The sequence below is a fragment of the Salvelinus namaycush genome, chromosome 12, assembly GCF_016432855.1.
Source record: "Salvelinus namaycush isolate Seneca chromosome 12, SaNama_1.0, whole genome shotgun sequence".
In the NCBI taxonomy this organism is placed as follows: Eukaryota; Metazoa; Chordata; class Actinopteri; order Salmoniformes; family Salmonidae; genus Salvelinus; species Salvelinus namaycush.
The window spans coordinates 26913167-26930209 of record NC_052318.1 but is presented as its reverse complement, the minus strand read 5'-3'; the positions used below and the strand labels follow the sequence as shown (position 1 = coordinate 26930209).

General features: G+C 43.6%; 1 protein-coding gene across 2 annotated transcripts in view; it reads right to left on the bottom strand.

Moving 5' to 3' along the window:
* Nucleotides 1-2216: 2216 nt before the first annotated feature.
* LOC120057047 (flotillin-2a-like) overlaps nucleotides 2217-17043 on the bottom strand; it is a 40273-nt gene continuing 25446 nt past the window's right edge. Inside the window, exons 1-10 of one of the 2 annotated variants that reach the window (XM_039005427.1) lie at nucleotides 13985-14318; nucleotides 13268-13358; nucleotides 7037-7160; nucleotides 6612-6730; nucleotides 6390-6503; nucleotides 6145-6264; nucleotides 5677-5891; nucleotides 3977-4160; nucleotides 3557-3706; nucleotides 2217-3251 (exon numbers count right to left, since the gene is read on the bottom strand). In XM_039005427.1, coding sequence (XP_038861355.1) covers nucleotides 3213-3251; nucleotides 3557-3706; nucleotides 3977-4160; nucleotides 5677-5891; nucleotides 6145-6264; nucleotides 6390-6503; nucleotides 6612-6730; nucleotides 7037-7160; nucleotides 13268-13342 — 1140 coding nt within the window. In that variant the 5' untranslated portion in view covers nucleotides 13343-13358; nucleotides 13985-14318 and the 3' untranslated portion in view covers nucleotides 2217-3212. Of the gene's footprint in view, nucleotides 3252-3556; nucleotides 3707-3976; nucleotides 4161-5676; nucleotides 5892-6144; nucleotides 6265-6389; nucleotides 6504-6611; nucleotides 6731-7036; nucleotides 7161-13267; nucleotides 13359-13984; nucleotides 14319-17043 lie in introns of those variants that run through there. The other variant, XM_039005426.1, reaches the window with a different exon arrangement.

The window sequence follows — 17043 nt, the reverse complement described above, 5'->3', positions numbered from 1 at the left end:
GTCAAATGTGGAAAAAGTCAAGGAGTCTGAATACTTTCCGATTGCACTGTATATACTCTTTAGATAAAGATAACAGTTAAAGGCATACAATGTTTGGTCTTCAACTATTTTCTAGCTTCAAAAGGTAGATTTTGCCTGAACTGAAAGCTGCTTCTACTCTGCTGAAATCAAATGACACTATCCATAATACATGATGCCATTTTTTTTAAAGAACATTGGCACAAAAAGAGGGGCCAAAAATAACAGTTTAAAATCCAATGGGTGTTTTTCAGCTGAACAAAAACACATTTTGACCAGGGAAAGACTTCAGTATGTTTAGATAGAACATGACACCACAACATTAGGGGCGTAGAAAGAAATTAGTTGGTGGATGGGCCTGCAGAAATATGGATGGGGCATATTGTATAATTTTTGTTTTGTTTTTGGGCCTGGCTCCCCAGCGGGTGGGCCTGTGTCCACCCATGCCTACGGCCCTGTTCAACATTTCCAACTTTATACAATTCAAACCAGCCATTTCATCAAACAGAATACAGGTTGCATTCTGGTTTCCAGTACTGTATCACACAATTTATCACTTCAAAATGTTACGGTCTGGTCTAAGATGTAAATCTTACAACAGAGACTATAATAAAAGCACGATAAAATAAATACAGTATTTCCAAAGAAACACTTTTGGTGATCAGTAGGGATTAGATTCTCCCCCAGACCAGCGATATACCGCCGTTGGCATTGGCAGCAGGTTAACATTACTGTAAAATAAAATGCATTTGCCTGACTACACAAACTGAATTATTCCGTTGCGCTATGTTCGCTACATACTTGGGTGCATTGGTGAATACATATCTGCATTGGTGAAGTCAATTGTGGTGACGTCAAAATGAAGGGTGGAATTCATTCTTATTTATATGGTTGTACAAAACAAAGTCATCAGTGATTGGATCCTCTCTAACCAATCAGAGTATCAAAGCCAACGACACATTTTCAAAACGCCACTTTACAATTTGTTCTGGCTCTGGCCCAACCCTTCAGTTTCTGGGACCAATCAGATTTGAATGAGTTTGCATTCTAGAAATCATTGGGGAGGTACTTTCTCTAATAGAGCCCCACAGTGGTGGTGTCATAAAACCCATAAAACAAAGTGGTCAAACAGGGAAATGGTTCCAATCGTTTTTCCAACATTAATTTTTTCCCATAGGGAATTTTAGAAACACTTGAAATAAGGGCTGTGTTTCGTGTAGGCGCACCTTAGCATGACGTTTTGATAACCATGTAAATCTCTCTTGGACAAGGTGACTTTTATCAATATATTTACGCTCAGATTTGAAAATGCTAATTAGCATCAAAGTAGTCAATGCAAGACTACACATCCCTGCAAGCTCCTGCACGTCATCTCTAGCTGACACCTTTGCTAACAGGTATTTTGTCAATTTAAAACTTGCACAAGACGACTAAATTGTCAATTTAAAGAAATGTAGCCAATTTATTAATTACTAAATTTAGCTAACATTAGATAGTTTATCCAGAGATTCTTACCTTTGCCTCGATTCGGCAGTCTCGTCCAGATCATCATGGCATTTGTAATTCTTTATGATAGCCACATTAGCAGATAATTAGCATTTCATTTTTGGGGGTAAATACAGGCTACTATATTGATAAAAATCACCTTGTCCTAGAGATAATTATTTATTTTATTGTTATTTCTTTTTTCTTTTTCGGGGGACAAAATCTACTTTGTTTTTGTCCTAGAGAGATTTACACGGTTATCACAACGTCACGCCAAGGTAAGCCTACATGAAACACTGCCCAAAGTGTTTCTAAAATCCCCTACAGGAAAAATGAATTGTGGAAAAACGATTGGAACCATTTCCTTGATTGACCACTAGGTTTTAAGGGTATTATGACTCATTGTGGAGAACGTCCATGGACGTGGCGTAGCGTTTGGCCGGAGCAACATTGGTTCAGCAAGTGTCTAGAAATCCCCTAAACGCTAAAATATATTTTCATAAAATAAAAACGACTTAAAATGAACTCCAGTCCAACTCAAACGTCTAAACAAACGGAAATGTCTTCTTGTGTTTAAAGCACATTGGGTAAGGCATGTGGAGATAGCTGATAAATGATTGGATGGTCAACAGGTCTTGGCAGCATTGCATTCCTAGTCAAAGATATCAAGCAGCACCTTGTAAAATCCTGAAATTAAGGAGTCTAGTAAACTGTAGAGATAAATCCTTTATAAAAATGTATATGTAATTTAAGAATGGAACCACAAGGTGACATAACACAACATTGGCTACCCTAAGAGACTGAAATGCATATTGTCATATGGCATCTCAATAATTGGAAAGAAGTAGAACAAGTATTAAAGCTTAGATTGACTGAGGTAATCCAGATGATCAGGAAAGCTAGCAGGACTCCTGGGTCTCTATATTAAGGCTAATCTTGAAAGTATATGGCTTCATACAGACATGAAGATCGATGCACACGTGTTCATGTGTATGCTTTCTGCTTCTTGCATGTCTTGTCCTAAGAAGGCACACCTCTCCCATACCCAAGATGAAGAATGAAATGAAGATTCTAGTAAAGAAAAAGGCAAATGATATGAGGATGGGGGAGGACATTTCTACATCTCTCATTGAATTTCACTGTAGTATCACTAAACTTTTTGAATTGCCAAACCATTACCTTTCCTGAGGTTTGGCCACTTGGTTGGTAAACAGGCACTGACTGCACATAAGAATGAAACAATAAAAATGGGTGACGAAATACTTAAAAACACTTGCACAAGTAACTGTAAAAAACCATGGGCATATCCAAGGTACTAAGTGTAACACAATAAAAAAAACTATGAAAAACTATGAAGACACCTGGCGAGACCTTTCAGACCAGAATAAGGCCTGCACAGAAAAATCAGGATGAATGCCCCTTTTCTATAATGTAGACGAGAGTAAGTACAACACAATGGGGGTAACTTCTTAAAAACAAATATAAAATGAACGGTTGCTTTTTTTTGTTCTTTAAAAAAAAAATTCAGTGGTCCATGCAGATGATCTGGTCCTATAGAGCTAAGGCATCAGGGGTCTAGAAAATGAAAACGACTACTCTTTCGTAGTACTTTTCGTAGTAAAACAACAACTCTTGTATTCAAGTGTTTCTTGTTGATTTAAAGAGTGCATAAGAGAGATGTATTGGAGTCTGGGTGCATTGGATTGTTTTCATGCTTGAGGGTTGGTCATCTTCTGAAGAAAAGGGATCTGTGGGATGATAAGAGAGAGACTGGGTTAGCTGCAGCCTTCACTGGAACAATGGAGAGCCCTGTGACTTAGTGAGAATCAAAAAGTTGGCCCATTGCCATCAACTGGCTATTTGCACATTACTTATGTATAGGCCTACTGTAGATTCAGCCTTATAAACCTAGCTAGCTGAGGCTGGATAGATGGAATGTGTTCACACACCTGCAGTGATTATGAGTATGGGCGGGGTATCGCTCATATAGCTACATTCTACTGACCCCCCTGGAATGTGAAGGTACCCCCTCCCTCCTCCCCTCCCCCCTCACCTTCATCAGGTCCACCCCTGTGAGGGCGTTGACGGACACGGGGAGCTCAGCCAATAGGCGGTTAACCTCGCCGGTCACACGACTACCGTCCCCGCTTAGGATGACAATCTCATTGGTCTGGGCCAGCGGTGCCGCCACCTTGCCAGCGATCTGTACCAACACAATGACACAAACCTTCTTCACCTGGGTGTTCTTCTGAGAGAACTCACCTAACACAGCCTTTATTTGTCAGGTTTAAAGCAAATAAAAATGGTAACACTGAAAACATAAATATTTTTATTTTTAAATCTTCCATTTTTTCATGTCCAAAAGCTGACACACACCTTGTACCAAATTATTGTGTGCAGCTCTATGTCAACTCCTCCTTACCACAACACTACGTATAAAGTGTTAAATGCCTCTCAGTCCTGACACACTGACCTTAGGCAGGGCCTCTAGGACCAGAGCAGTCTTGGCAGCCTCTCCATAATGCTGGTAGGCCTCAGCCTTCAGCCTCATCTTTTCAGCCTCAGCCTTCCCTATAGCCTCTATGGAACCGGCCTCTGCCTCTCCGATACGACGGATCTTCTCCGCCTCCGCTTGGGCCGTCAGCACCTTCTTCATCCTGTTCAGGAGGGCATGTAAAGGGTTTAACTCGAACAACATCATTAGATTGCAGACTAGATTTCATTGAACTACAGTATGAACATCGGCTACACACCTAAATCATAGCTATAATTTGGTTTAAACCACATCACTAAGGATCGATCATGGTCCAAACACACCAACACAGTCGTGAGGAGGACACAACAACGTCTCGTCTCCCTCAGGAGGCTGAAAAGATTTGGCATGGGACCTCGGATCCTCAAAAAGTTACAGCTGCACCATTGAGAGCATCTTGACTTGTTGCATCGCCGTATGGTATAGCAACTGCTTGGCATCCGACTGCAAGGCGCTAAAGAGGGTAGTGCATACCCTAGCTCCCTGCCATCCAGGACCTCTATACCAGGCGGTGTCAGAGGAAGGACCTAAAAATGGTCAAAGACTCCAGCCACACAAGTCATAGACTTTTTTCTCTGCTACCGCAAGGCAAGCGGTACCAATGCACCAAGTCTGGAACCAACAGGACCCTGAACAGCTTCTACCCCCAAGCCATAAGGGGGTGGCAGGTAGCCTAGTGGTTAGAGCATTGGGCCAGTAACTGAAAGGTTGCTAGATTGAATCCCCGAGCTGACAAGGTAAAAATCTATCGAAATGCCCCTGAACAAGGCAGTTAACCCACTGTTCCTAGGCCGTCATTGTAAATAAGAATTTGTTCTTAACTGACTTGCCTAGTTAAATAAAGGTTCAAAAATATATATAAATAAGACTTAAGTACTTAACCAAATAGCTACCTATCTGCGTTGACCCCTTTTGCACTTTTTTGACTCATCACATACGCTGCTTGCTACTGTTTATTATTTCTCACTTTATTCCTAGTTACAGATTTCCCCAGGAACCTTCCAGGGTCTGCAGAATGACATTCTTTATCTTCATCACAGATTTCCCCAGGAACTGTTCACAGGCATAGCCCAGCAGCTCATTGTCTACCATCACCTTCACCTGGAGTCAGGGTAATAGACACATTGTCAGCTGTTAACTAGATACTTAATACACTAAAACATAGTCTGAGCAACATCAACATCATCTAGTTAGCACTACAGACAGTGATTATAGGTTATTTCTTAAAATGCCATGTATGCAAATCATACTTAGTTATTTTATTCCCAAAAATGTGGACAAATCTAACTCAATTACCTCGTACCCCTGCATATTTACTCAGTACCTATTGTTTACGAAGCATGTGACAATTCAATTTTATTAGCTACTACTGCAAGTGTGAGATGAAGTTGCCCCTACACACTGATCAGTTTTGTATTTTGGTTAGGATTTAGAAAAGGCTAAGCTTATCCTAAACCTATGTCTGAGTGTAACTTACTTGCTACATAGATGCTTGAAAGGCAGACACTCTAGGCTCCCGTGGTGGTTTACTCACTTCCTATTTGTATGACACCCTGCGTTGCATCCAGAATTTGAACGAGCATACACATTGTCCTTATTTTCCATGCATTCTGGGAGTGGCTCAGTGATTGGTCACTCACTTCTGTCCCTCGGCCAGCTGTTGCATCTTGTAGGCCTCAGACTCGGCCGGCCTCTTGACCGTGGCGATCAGCTCCTTCTCAGTGCGGTCAATCTCCTTCTCCTCAATGGTGATCTGCTTCTTCCTCTGAACCACCTCGATCTCTATCTCCTCCAGACGGATCTTCTGCTGCTCCTTGGCAGCCTGCAGCTCGTAGGCCAGCTGGGCCTCTGCTTTCTGGGGGGGGGGGGGAGAGAAGGCAGCGGTGATATTCACCAGGAATAGAATGGAATCCAACGTGCTGAAACGAAAAGTTTCAGGTAGTCCCCTTTTCTTTGAAAAACGTTTAGCTTTGGTGTGCACTAATGAATATGACCAGGGTGAATCTCTTATAAAGGATTAACCATTTTTCACATTAGGCGTAGATTTGATGTCATCGATTGACTACTAGGTGAATCTAATCTAGAGCAATGATGCCCATGTCTGATACCTTTGTGTTTACTTCTTGATTGAAAGCAGCCTTCTGCATCTCCAACCCTCTCTTAGAGTCGGCCATCTTGGTATCTGCTTGGAACTTGATGTCCATCATCTCTTTCTTACATTCTGCTTCCTATTGGGGGCACAGACCACAAGATGAGAAGAGAAGATTCAGTGTAGCAAAGACTAACATGAATACTGAGTGCGATGTATTGCGACGCATTCAGGGAATCTACTTGTTTGCAGTATATTTCTTACCCTGATTCCTGCGTCTCTCTCTGCCTCGGCCACTCCGATGTCTGCGTCTCGCTGTACTGCAGCTGTCTGACTCTTGCCCAAGGAACTCAGGTACTCCACTTTATCATAAACATCCTGACAAGGACAGGGAAAAAACACAGAGGCCCTCAGTCATTGTGGGGCAAGTGGTGTCACTTTAAGTGTATAAAGCTGTAATAGGATGACTGTGCTCCTGTCTCTTACCTTGATGGTGAAGCTGAGGATCTCGATGCCCATGCGGCCCACGTCGGGCGCTGCCACCTCCCTCACCAGAGCAGCAAATCTGTCTCTGTCCTGGTAGATCTGCTCCACCGTCAGAGTACCTGGAACACAGGACTGGGGTCAGTGTCTGGCTGGGTCACTAACCATAGACTGATATGGATTCCTTTATCTGAAGTGGTGATTTATTTAAATGAGTTGTACATTGTAAAATTGTTAGTATCCTATATCAGAGTTAAACCAGAGCCTAAAGGTCCGAGGAGAACATGCATACATTATATGGCATATAGAATTTGATTTCCTGAGAACATGTAAAATGGTTTTAAGTTCTATAGCATGACCTAATAGTAATACTCCTCTGAGACCCAATAGTACTGAGCAGCAGCCCGTGTCTGTCAGAAGGTCCCTACCGAGAATAGAGCGTAAATGACCCTCCAGGGTCTGCAGAATGACACTCTTTATCTCCATCACAGATTTCCCCAGGAACTGTTCACAGGCATAGCCCAGCAGCTCATTGTCTACCATCACCTTCACCTGGAGCCAGGGTAATAGACAACATTGTCAGCTGTTAGCCAGCTAATTAATACACTGACATCATCTGAGCAACATCAACATAATCTGATTAGCACTTCAGACACATAACTACACTGGCTAATCTATGTGATTATAGGTTATTTCTTAAAATCCCATGCATGCACATTATACTTAGTTATTTTATTCCCTAAAATGTGAACATACTCTGTCTGTAGTTATAAACTCAGCAAAAAAAGAAACGTCCTCTCACTGTCAACTGCGTTTATTTTCAGCAAACTTAACACGTGTAAATATTTGTATGAACATAACAAGATTCAACAACTGAGACATAAACTGAACAAGTTCCACAGACATGTGACTAACATAAATTGAATTATGTGTATCTGAAAGAAGGGGGGGGTCAAAATCAAAAGTAACAGTCAGTATCTGGTGTGGCCACCAGCTGCATTAAGTACTGCAGTACATCTCCTCCTCATGGACTGCACCAGATTTGCCAGTTCTTGCTGTGAGATGTTACCCCACTGTTCCACCAAGGCACCTGCAAGTTCCCAGACATTTCTGGGGGAATGGCCCTAGCCCTCACCCTCCGATCCAACAGGTCCCAGACGTGCTCAATGGGATTGAGATCCGGGCTCTTCGCTGGCCATGGCAAAACACTGACATTCCTTTCTTGCAGGAAATCACGCACAGAATGAGCAGTATGGCTGGTGGCATTGTCATGCTGGAGGGTCATGTAAGGATGAGCCTGCAGGAAGAGTACCATATGAGGGAGAAGGATGTCTTCCCTGTAACGCACAGCCTTGAGATTGCCTGCAATGACAACAAGCTCAGTCCGATGATGCTGTGACACACCACCCCAGACCATGACGAACCCTCCACCTCCAAATCAATCCCACTCCAGAGTACAGGCCTCGGTGTAACGCTCATTCCTTAGACGATAAACGCGAATCCGACCATCACCCCTGGTGAGACAAAACCGTGACTAGTCAAAGAGCACTTTTTTGCCAGTCCTGTCTGGTCCAGCGATGGTGGGTTTGTGCCCATAGGCGACGTTGTTGCCGGTGATGTCTGGTGAGGACCTGCCTTACAACAGGCCTACACGCTCTCAGTCCAGCCTCTCTCAGTCTATTGCGTACAGTCTGAGCACTGATGGAGGGATTGTGCGTTCCTGGTGTAACTCGGGCAGTTGTTGTTGCTATCCCGTACCTGTGCTGCAGGTGTGATGTTCGGATGTACCGATCCTGTGCAGGTGTTGTTACACGTGGTCTGCCACTGCGAGGATGATCAGCTGTCCGTCCTGTCTCCCTGTAGCGCTGTCTTAGGCGTCTCACAGTACGGACATTGCAATTTATTGCCCTGGCCACATCTGCAGTCCTCATGCCTCCTTGCAGCAGAACCCGGATCTCAATCCCATTGAGCACGTCTGAGAACTGTTGGATCGGAGGGTGAGGGCTAGGGCCATTCCCCCAGAAATGTCCGGGAACTTGCAGGTGTGTTGGTGGAAGAGTGGGGTAACATCTCACAGCAAGAACTAGCAAATCTGGTGCAGTCCATGAGGAGGAGATGCACTGCAGTACTTAATGCAGCTGGTGGCCATACCAGATACTGACTGTTACTTTTGATTTTGACCCCCCCTTTTTTTCAGGGACACATTATTCAATTTCTGTTAGTCACATGTCTGTGGAACTTGTTCAGTTTATGTCTCAGTTGTTGAATCTTGTTATGTTCATACAAATATTTACACGTGTTATGTTTGCTGAAAATAAACGCAGTTGACAGTGAGAGGACGTTTCTTTTTTTGCTGAGTTTATAACAATTGGGTACATTTCCACCACTATTCACTCTCCTCAAGGCCAAACTCCACTCAGAAACATCTCTTCATACTGAGGACTGCAGTCATTGCTCATGTTGTGGGAATGTTGTGCTACACAAAACACTGATCTCGGGTGAATCTTAAAATAATTTTCCTGGATTCCTCTCTGCTTGCCTCCTTCTCAAAACACAAGAGGACACGAGAACATTGGAGGAGAAGATCAGAGGAGAAGATGTCCTCCAATAGTCTTTGTTTCCATCTGATGTTTTGAAAAGGAGGAATCGAAGGAAAATATTTGAGATTCCACCCTGGTTTTAGTAAGGACTGAGTGAGACAGTTCTGTAATGAAGAGGCTAGGTGTGGGTTTCTGTGTTAATAACAAGCAGTAGAAATCCTGAATATAACTGAGCCATAAGAAACTGTGTAAACTCTGGCCTGGTGCATATCATCCATGTGAGATATAGTCAAGAGTCTTTTCAGGTTACTAATAAAACAACAGAAGTACTAAAGGTGAGGATAAACCAAGTCAGAGGAGATAAGATATCTTCAGATTGGCCCTATTCAATCAATCATTGAATCAATCATTTTAAAGGTAAACAAGTCAATGGCGGTTGTGTTGTCTGCTGCAGCTGAAAGGAAAGAGAGTGAGCTGGTCCTGAGGTGAGAAATGTGACTGGACATTGACTCCAATGAGGCATGCATTCAGAAATGGGCTGAGAGGAATCACAGTGTAATGGGAGGGGAGATGGCAATCATTCCTTGAAAACACTGATTACAAATGACCACAAACAGACAGACAAACAGACAGGCCACCTGACATAGACAGCAGGGGGAGCTATGCCAAGTGAAGGCCAGAACTGAGATGAGGACCCATGCAAATGTGCCCTGGCTCCACCCCCCCCTTCAAACACCAAGGTTCCTCCAGCATGCTCTGAAAGGTGTGCAGTAGTGGAGGCTGCTGAGGGGAGGACAGCTCATAATAATGTCTGGAACGGAGCAAAAGGAATGGCATCAAACACATGGAAACCATGTTTGATGTATTTGATACCATTCCACCAATTCCACTCCAGCCATTACCACGAGCCTGTCCTCCTCAATTAAGGTGCCACCAACCGCCTGTGGTGGGCAGGGTACATTACAAAATAAAAACCATGAAACTGGAAATATGAGACCAATGATCGGAAATAATACAAATCTATTTCCTGCTTATTTAATTATTTAAACAACCATTTCCTACTTTCTCACACTCTAAGGTGATAATGACCTTCGTGAGGAACTGCTTTCATTTATTTATTTTTTTAGATGTTTTATTTCTCTCCCTGACATCTGGTTGAAATGGAAGCATTGTTTACTTTACGGCCGCCCACTTAGGAGGTTGCCAAGAGACAAACGGACTCTTCCAGTTTCACAAACATGTGGAAACTCATTTAGATCTCTTAATATTGTAGTAAAAGGTCATATAATATGAGAAATATGAGACACCATATGGGTGTGTTTAAGGTCAGAGGAAGGTGGGTATATCCACTTTCCATTATCCAAATCTGCACTGTCCCAACTCAAACCATTACATTGAGTTGGGACAGTCTCATTAAAATACAATGTCAAAGACTGTAAACTTCAGTCACCACCGTTACCATAGAAACCAGGACAGGAGGCTTGTATAGGCTCGTCCAATCAGATAGAGAGAGACCTGATGATGGACCTTGTTAGAGAAGTTCATCGTTAAAGCTCCCTCTGCATCAGTGACAGTGGGCTCATTGTAGTCAAGCCCACTGGACAGACTAGGAAACTAAGAAAAGGGAACATCACACAACTTGCACTGGGTTAGAAGTAATGGAATTGGTTGTAATGAATTACAAATTATAGACCAGATTAGTTGTAAATAAGACAGAAATGTCCAGTGAGAATGAATAAATAAAATCTAAAGTAATAAAGTAAATTGCAGGAACACTTGAACTTGTATACTCACATTGAATTAACAGTAGCTAGTTAAATACATAACTCAATTTGATTAGCTCACATTTTCAATCAAACCAATTGTCACGTCTGCTCCCGCTCTTCCCTCCCCTGGCGCTTGAGGGCACCAGGCTGCCTTGCATCATGAGCTCCTGCCATCAATTACGCACACCTGCCTTCCCTCGTCACGCGCTTCAGCGATATTGGACTCTCCTGGACTCACCTATCATCTGTTTATTACCTCCCCTATATTTGTCAGTTTCCCTGCTGATGCATTGATTGTTTTTTGTCTTTGTTTTCTTGTATGCTGACGCTGTTTCTGTCTCGTTCCATGTCCGATCCTTATTAAATGTTTGACTCCCCGTACCTGCTTCGTCTCTCCAGCGTCAATTCCATGTGACCGAATGCATCAGCCATCACACGAAGCATCGGGGAGTACTGGCGTTCCGGTTGGTATGGTGACATCGGCTCTGGGTCGCCACCGATGGAACCCGGGGTGCCTAGCCAGCTTGTCGGGATTCCACGTCCTAGCTGTCTCGAGAGATTTCCTTGCCCCGGTTGGCTCAGATGGCGCCCATCCCACGTCAGGCCTCAGCCGGATCGTCAGTTCTTGTTCGCCCAGCCGGGTCCAGGAGTTTTTTTTGTTTTGTTGGTAACGTCGGGGAGGATTCCGCCGTCGATGGAACCGGGGGTGCCTAAGCCAGCCCGTCGGGCTTTCACGCCCTGGGTGGCTCGAGAGGTTTCCTTGCCTCGATTGGCTCAGCGGCTTCCCATCCCACGTCACTCTCCACCGGATCATCTGGCTCCCTCTCTGCAGCAGGATCGACAGGCGTCTTGCCTCAGTCGGATTGTCTGGCTTCCATGCCTCAGCCGGCTCTCACGCTCCTGCCGGTTCGTTGGGCTCCCACGCCCCAACCGGCTTGCCCAGCGCACATGTCTCGGCAGGTTCGCCCAGGTGGGACGCCGGGTGGCGCCCCTAGGGTGGGGTGGGGGGGTACTGTCACGTCTGCTCCCGCTCTTCCCTCCACTGGCGCTTGAGGGCGCCAGGCTGCCCTGCATCACACACTCCTGCCATCAATTACGCACACCTGCCTTCCCTCGTCACACGCTTCAGCAATATTGGAGTCACCTGGACTCACTTATCATCTGTTTATTACCTCCCTATATGTCAGGTTCCCTGCTGATGCATTGATTGTTTCTTGTATGTTGACGCTGTTCCTGTCTCGTTCCATGTCAAATGTTTGACTCCCTGTACCTGCTTTGTCTCTCCAGCGTCAATCCATGTGACACCAATTTTAATAACTTTCACTGCAGATTGGCACTAGGGGGTTAACACAATTAAATAATGATTTTAACACAAAAGGTTACAAAAAGTTAATGACTGTAAAAATAAGGAATGTAAATGTTTGGATGCCAAAAAAACATGTCAGGCTTTATTCTTCTTCCCTGTACCCCTTTAAGGAAGACACCATTCAAGTCAAATGTCTGTCTGGACTGTTTCTGCCTTGATATGAGGGTCAGTTATTCTCCACAAACAGCTAGCTCAACCTGATATTCATGGACATTAGATTCATCACTTTAATTCCTGCTTGAGCAATATAGGGTCTATTTAGTAATAGACATGGGCAAATAATTTTAGCAAGGAGATACATTTTTTTTGAATCTGTAACAAACTCTGTAAAGTGAGACTACACGCTCTATGGTGTTTACTCCATATTTACACTTGACCACAGACACAAACATTTCACTTTAAACAGGCCTTCTTGTTTAGTGTAAAGCAAACAGGGTCTGAAATAACTAAACCCTTGCAACAGATTCTGACTAAAGAGAGTACAGCTACGACCGGAAGTTACTTTTTTGTAGCAGGCTAGGAGAATTTACACAGCAGATTAGGATAATTAACGTGGCATGTTAGGAGACTTAGGATAAGGTTAGTAAAAGGGTTAAGGTTAGCTAAAATGCTCTCCTAACCTGCTATGAAAAGTCCCTTCCGGTCATAGTTGTACTCGCTCTAGTCACAACCTTTGCAATGAAGAAACATATCTCCATTTTGGAAAGTTGTTCTAGTTTCTAGTTGCAACTCTGGATTATAGTTAATATTATAATATTAAAAATAATTAAATGTAATAATTGATGGAGGCAATTCTTCTGTTGTAACTTCTATCAGGAGAATGATTGACCCTCAGTCATGGATATGGCACCAGTCCCCCTTGGGGAGAAGGGAGGCATAGGAGGGGAGGGAGGGGATGGAGGCTGAACCCTATCCCAATTTGAGCTGAAAGAGGCATTCCAGTCCATTCCCAGAAGGTAGACGTGGTACAGTAGGTAGGTGTTTTACCTGTGCCACCCCAGTGACAGTAATAGCTACACCCTCCGCTGTTTCCACATCCTCACACTTGGGCTGCAGGGTCATAATCTCAAGGGTTATCCTGTGGAGAACGTGGAGAAAATATAAAATAAAAATTGGCATGTTCTGGAGGGAAGGGAGAGCAAATGAAGAGAGGGGGAGTAAAAACACAAAAAGTGAAGGAAAATAAATAACATTCACCCAAGGCCTCCTCCAGGGCAGTGACAACAGGATGTAATTGAAGGCTTTTTTTCTGGAGTGCAAAATATCATTAGGTTCCCAATGTAGATGTGATGTGCATCGAATCCCCACATTGAAATAAATATCAAGTCATGTAAACTTGTGTTTATCAACAGTGTAATAGCTAGCAATGGTGGGACACTTCTTTGCATCCCTTTCTCAGAGCATGCATTATGGGGACCCTGTTGCCAAAGCCCATAGGAGTGAGTTAACAAACACAGACGTTAGCTGAGTAGCAAAGCCCAAAGAACAATGACAGACAGCTGACTCTCTCTCCATTCCACTGCAGAGGGAGAAAACAACGTGACATGAAGATGGAAAAACAAAGATACAGAGTAGTTAGCCAGTTAGTCCAACCGTTTGTTTGCCTCTGGTTTGTTTTGTTCTTGACCAGTGCATCAGTCACTGCCTGACTGTCTGTTGTCTTTCGTGTCTTTGTGGTCTTTTCAAGGCTATCTGAAGCATTACCTGAGCCACCCCTGTCACATCCAGGGGGACACCCTCCAAGGTTTCGATATTCTCACAGCGACAGAGGATGGTCATTATCTCCAGAGACATCCTAGGCGGGCAGGCAGGCGGTAGGATAGTAGGAATAGGAGAGGCAGGGCAGTGAATATAGTACACTTATAACAGCTTTTAGGGATGTCAGTAACGGAGGTTCAGGGGTGAGAGGAGAGGGAAGACACTCTAGAAGACACTTTAGGAGGCCTACGCCATAGCCTACCATAGACTAGATTCTACAGCAGGGATCATCAACTAGATTCAGCCACTGGCCGATTTCTTCTTGTGCGGATGGTCAGGGGGCCGGAACATAATTACAAATAATTTGTACACTGCAAATTGATCGCAAGAAGCCCAAACAGATATAATATTTGACAAAAAACATAAGAATTTCAAACGTCGCTTACATTTGTATACAATCACATATACAGTATCTGTCTATTATGCGTGGGAATACTTTGGAACAGATTTCCAAAATTAAAATGACTTGGAGCTGATTTCCTGGTGTTTTTAGTCTTTTATGTCCAACAATAAAAAATAAAAACGCAATAATGAAAAAAAATATATATATAATAATTTGGGCGGGCCAAATAAAATCACTTGCGAGCCGAATTCGGCCCGTGGGCTGCCAGTTGGGGAACCCTGCTCTACAGCAAAAAGGAACCATTGTGTAGCCTAACCACCAGAGGCTGAGGCAGAGAGCTTCAGATGGAACCGAAATGTCTCCAGTCTATCAATGATCTAATATGCTGGTGTTTACATTACAAGCACAAACACAGCACAGCCAGTCAGTTCTCTTCACAACACAACAGACAGCAACAACTAGGACAAACGGCAGAAATCACGGGGAAGGATTGGATTGGTCAGCATAGCAGTCACACAGCAGCATTCTTAACCCACATCTGAGTTTAAGGCATTAAAGGCACTAGAGATTACTCAAGAATGCCTCTACACACTGCAAGACCCTAATGACAATCTCTACTGCTTAGTTGAGGCTCGGTTAACAAGTATTGTCAACAAAACAATTGACTGAGTCACAATATAAATGTGAACATTCACACCAACATTTTTCCACTGCTCTTTCACACACTTGAGAGAGCTATGCATACTATATGCATATGAGCTGTATACAACATGGCTAATAACACTAACATCAAATCAATTGTAGACACACTGACTGACATAGCTAAAGTGCATTTAGAAGCTGGCCGAGTCCTCAGAAGCTCCCCACCAACATGGACGTGGCTTTCAGCTTCAATGTTCAAGTCTGAGACAGAGTCAGGGGATGGGCTTGCTGCAGCATCACTCCCCGAGGCCTCCCAGGCTCCTTCTCTTTCTGTGTTAAGAGAGAAGTGGATCAATGACTCATTGGGCCAGAGACACTAACAAGATTACTGCATCACTAACGGGAAGTGGCTCGGAGGCTGGGAGCTTTAGTTAACCCATTCAGAGCCCACCCTATTCTCCAGTCTGTAATGGCTACCAGCTAATGCAGGCGGAGCTGGCTCAAACAAACGCTGTACCAGAGAAAAACTATACACAGATACGCTATTTCGTATATTTATTTAGTCATTCAAAATTATAGGAAAGTGTGACTGAAATATTTAGATCGCATGAGGTTTATTGGAAATAGGAGAGGTCCAACTAGAGGCTGGGGATGACTACTATTAGCCTGATCCCAAATCTGTGCTGTAAAGACAACTCCTATGGTCGTTGTTGTTATGCCAAAGAGCACAAACAGATCAAGGACCAGGCCAGACTAGTATATCTTCTTTCTTAAAAGAGCACCATGGGCAACAAACACTTGAGCCATCCCATGCCTCTACTTAACTATATTTAGAGCCCTAATGGCAGGTATCCTAGCAACTACTAGATAAAATAACGTGTCTTTATAGTATGAGCCAGAACCATATACACAGAGTGTACAAAACAGCAGCTTTGCAATTCTAAACACACTCAAACCAGTGTGCCTGGCACCTACTACTATTGCCCGTTCAAAGGCACTTAAATATTTTGTCTTGCCCATTCACCCTCTAAATGGCACACATACACAATCCATGTCTCAATTGTCTTAAAGCTTAAAAATCCTTCTTTAACCTGTCTCCTCCCCTTCATCTACACTGATTGAAGTGGATTTAACAAGTTACATCAATACGGGATCATATCTTTCACCTGGATTCACCTGTCTATGTCATGTTCCTAATGTTTTGTACACTAAATATATATAGGGGCTCCTGAGTAGCGCAGCGGTCTAAGGTACTGCATCTCAGTGCTAGAGGCGTCGTCACTACAGACACCCTGGTTCGAATCCAGGCTGTATCACAACCGGCCGTGATTGGGAGTCCCATTGGCCGGTGCATAATTGGCCCAGCGTTGTCCGGGTTTGGATGGTGTAGGCTATCATTGTAAATAAGAATTTGCTTAGTTAAATAAATGTTAATTATTTTTTTAATATATAGAGAGTTGGGCCAATGTGGTTGAGCGTTCTGGGAGCACCACTTTCCCCTCCATAGCCATTGCTAAGTAATAATTAACGCTTCCGCTGTCACGCCTATTCCCGCTCTCCCACTCTAAAGTTCGAGGGCACCAGGCTGCCCTTCATTACGCACACCTGTCACCATCATTACACGCAGCAGCGCTCACCTGGACTCCTTCCCTTTGTTGATTGCCCTGTCTATAACTGTCTGCTCCCCCGTTTGTTCCCGGTGTCAGTATTTATGTTGTTATGTGTTCATGTCCAGATGCTGTCCTGTTTCATGTAAGCATTTCATTAAATGTTCACTCCCTGTACCTGCTACTCGTCTCTACCAGCGTTGATTCTTACATCCGCGCTGTGCTGTTTATTTCTGATAGTTTTCTAAACCTGTGAAGATGTCCAGTGAAAGCAGATACGCAATTTGTTGACACTAAAACACAGTCAAGACTTGGATACACATGATCCTGAAGGCTAATCAATAAAAATGTCTGTTAAATTCGCTGCTCTGTTTTGCTTGTTTACAGCGGGTAATTTCAAAGGGAACTGTCGG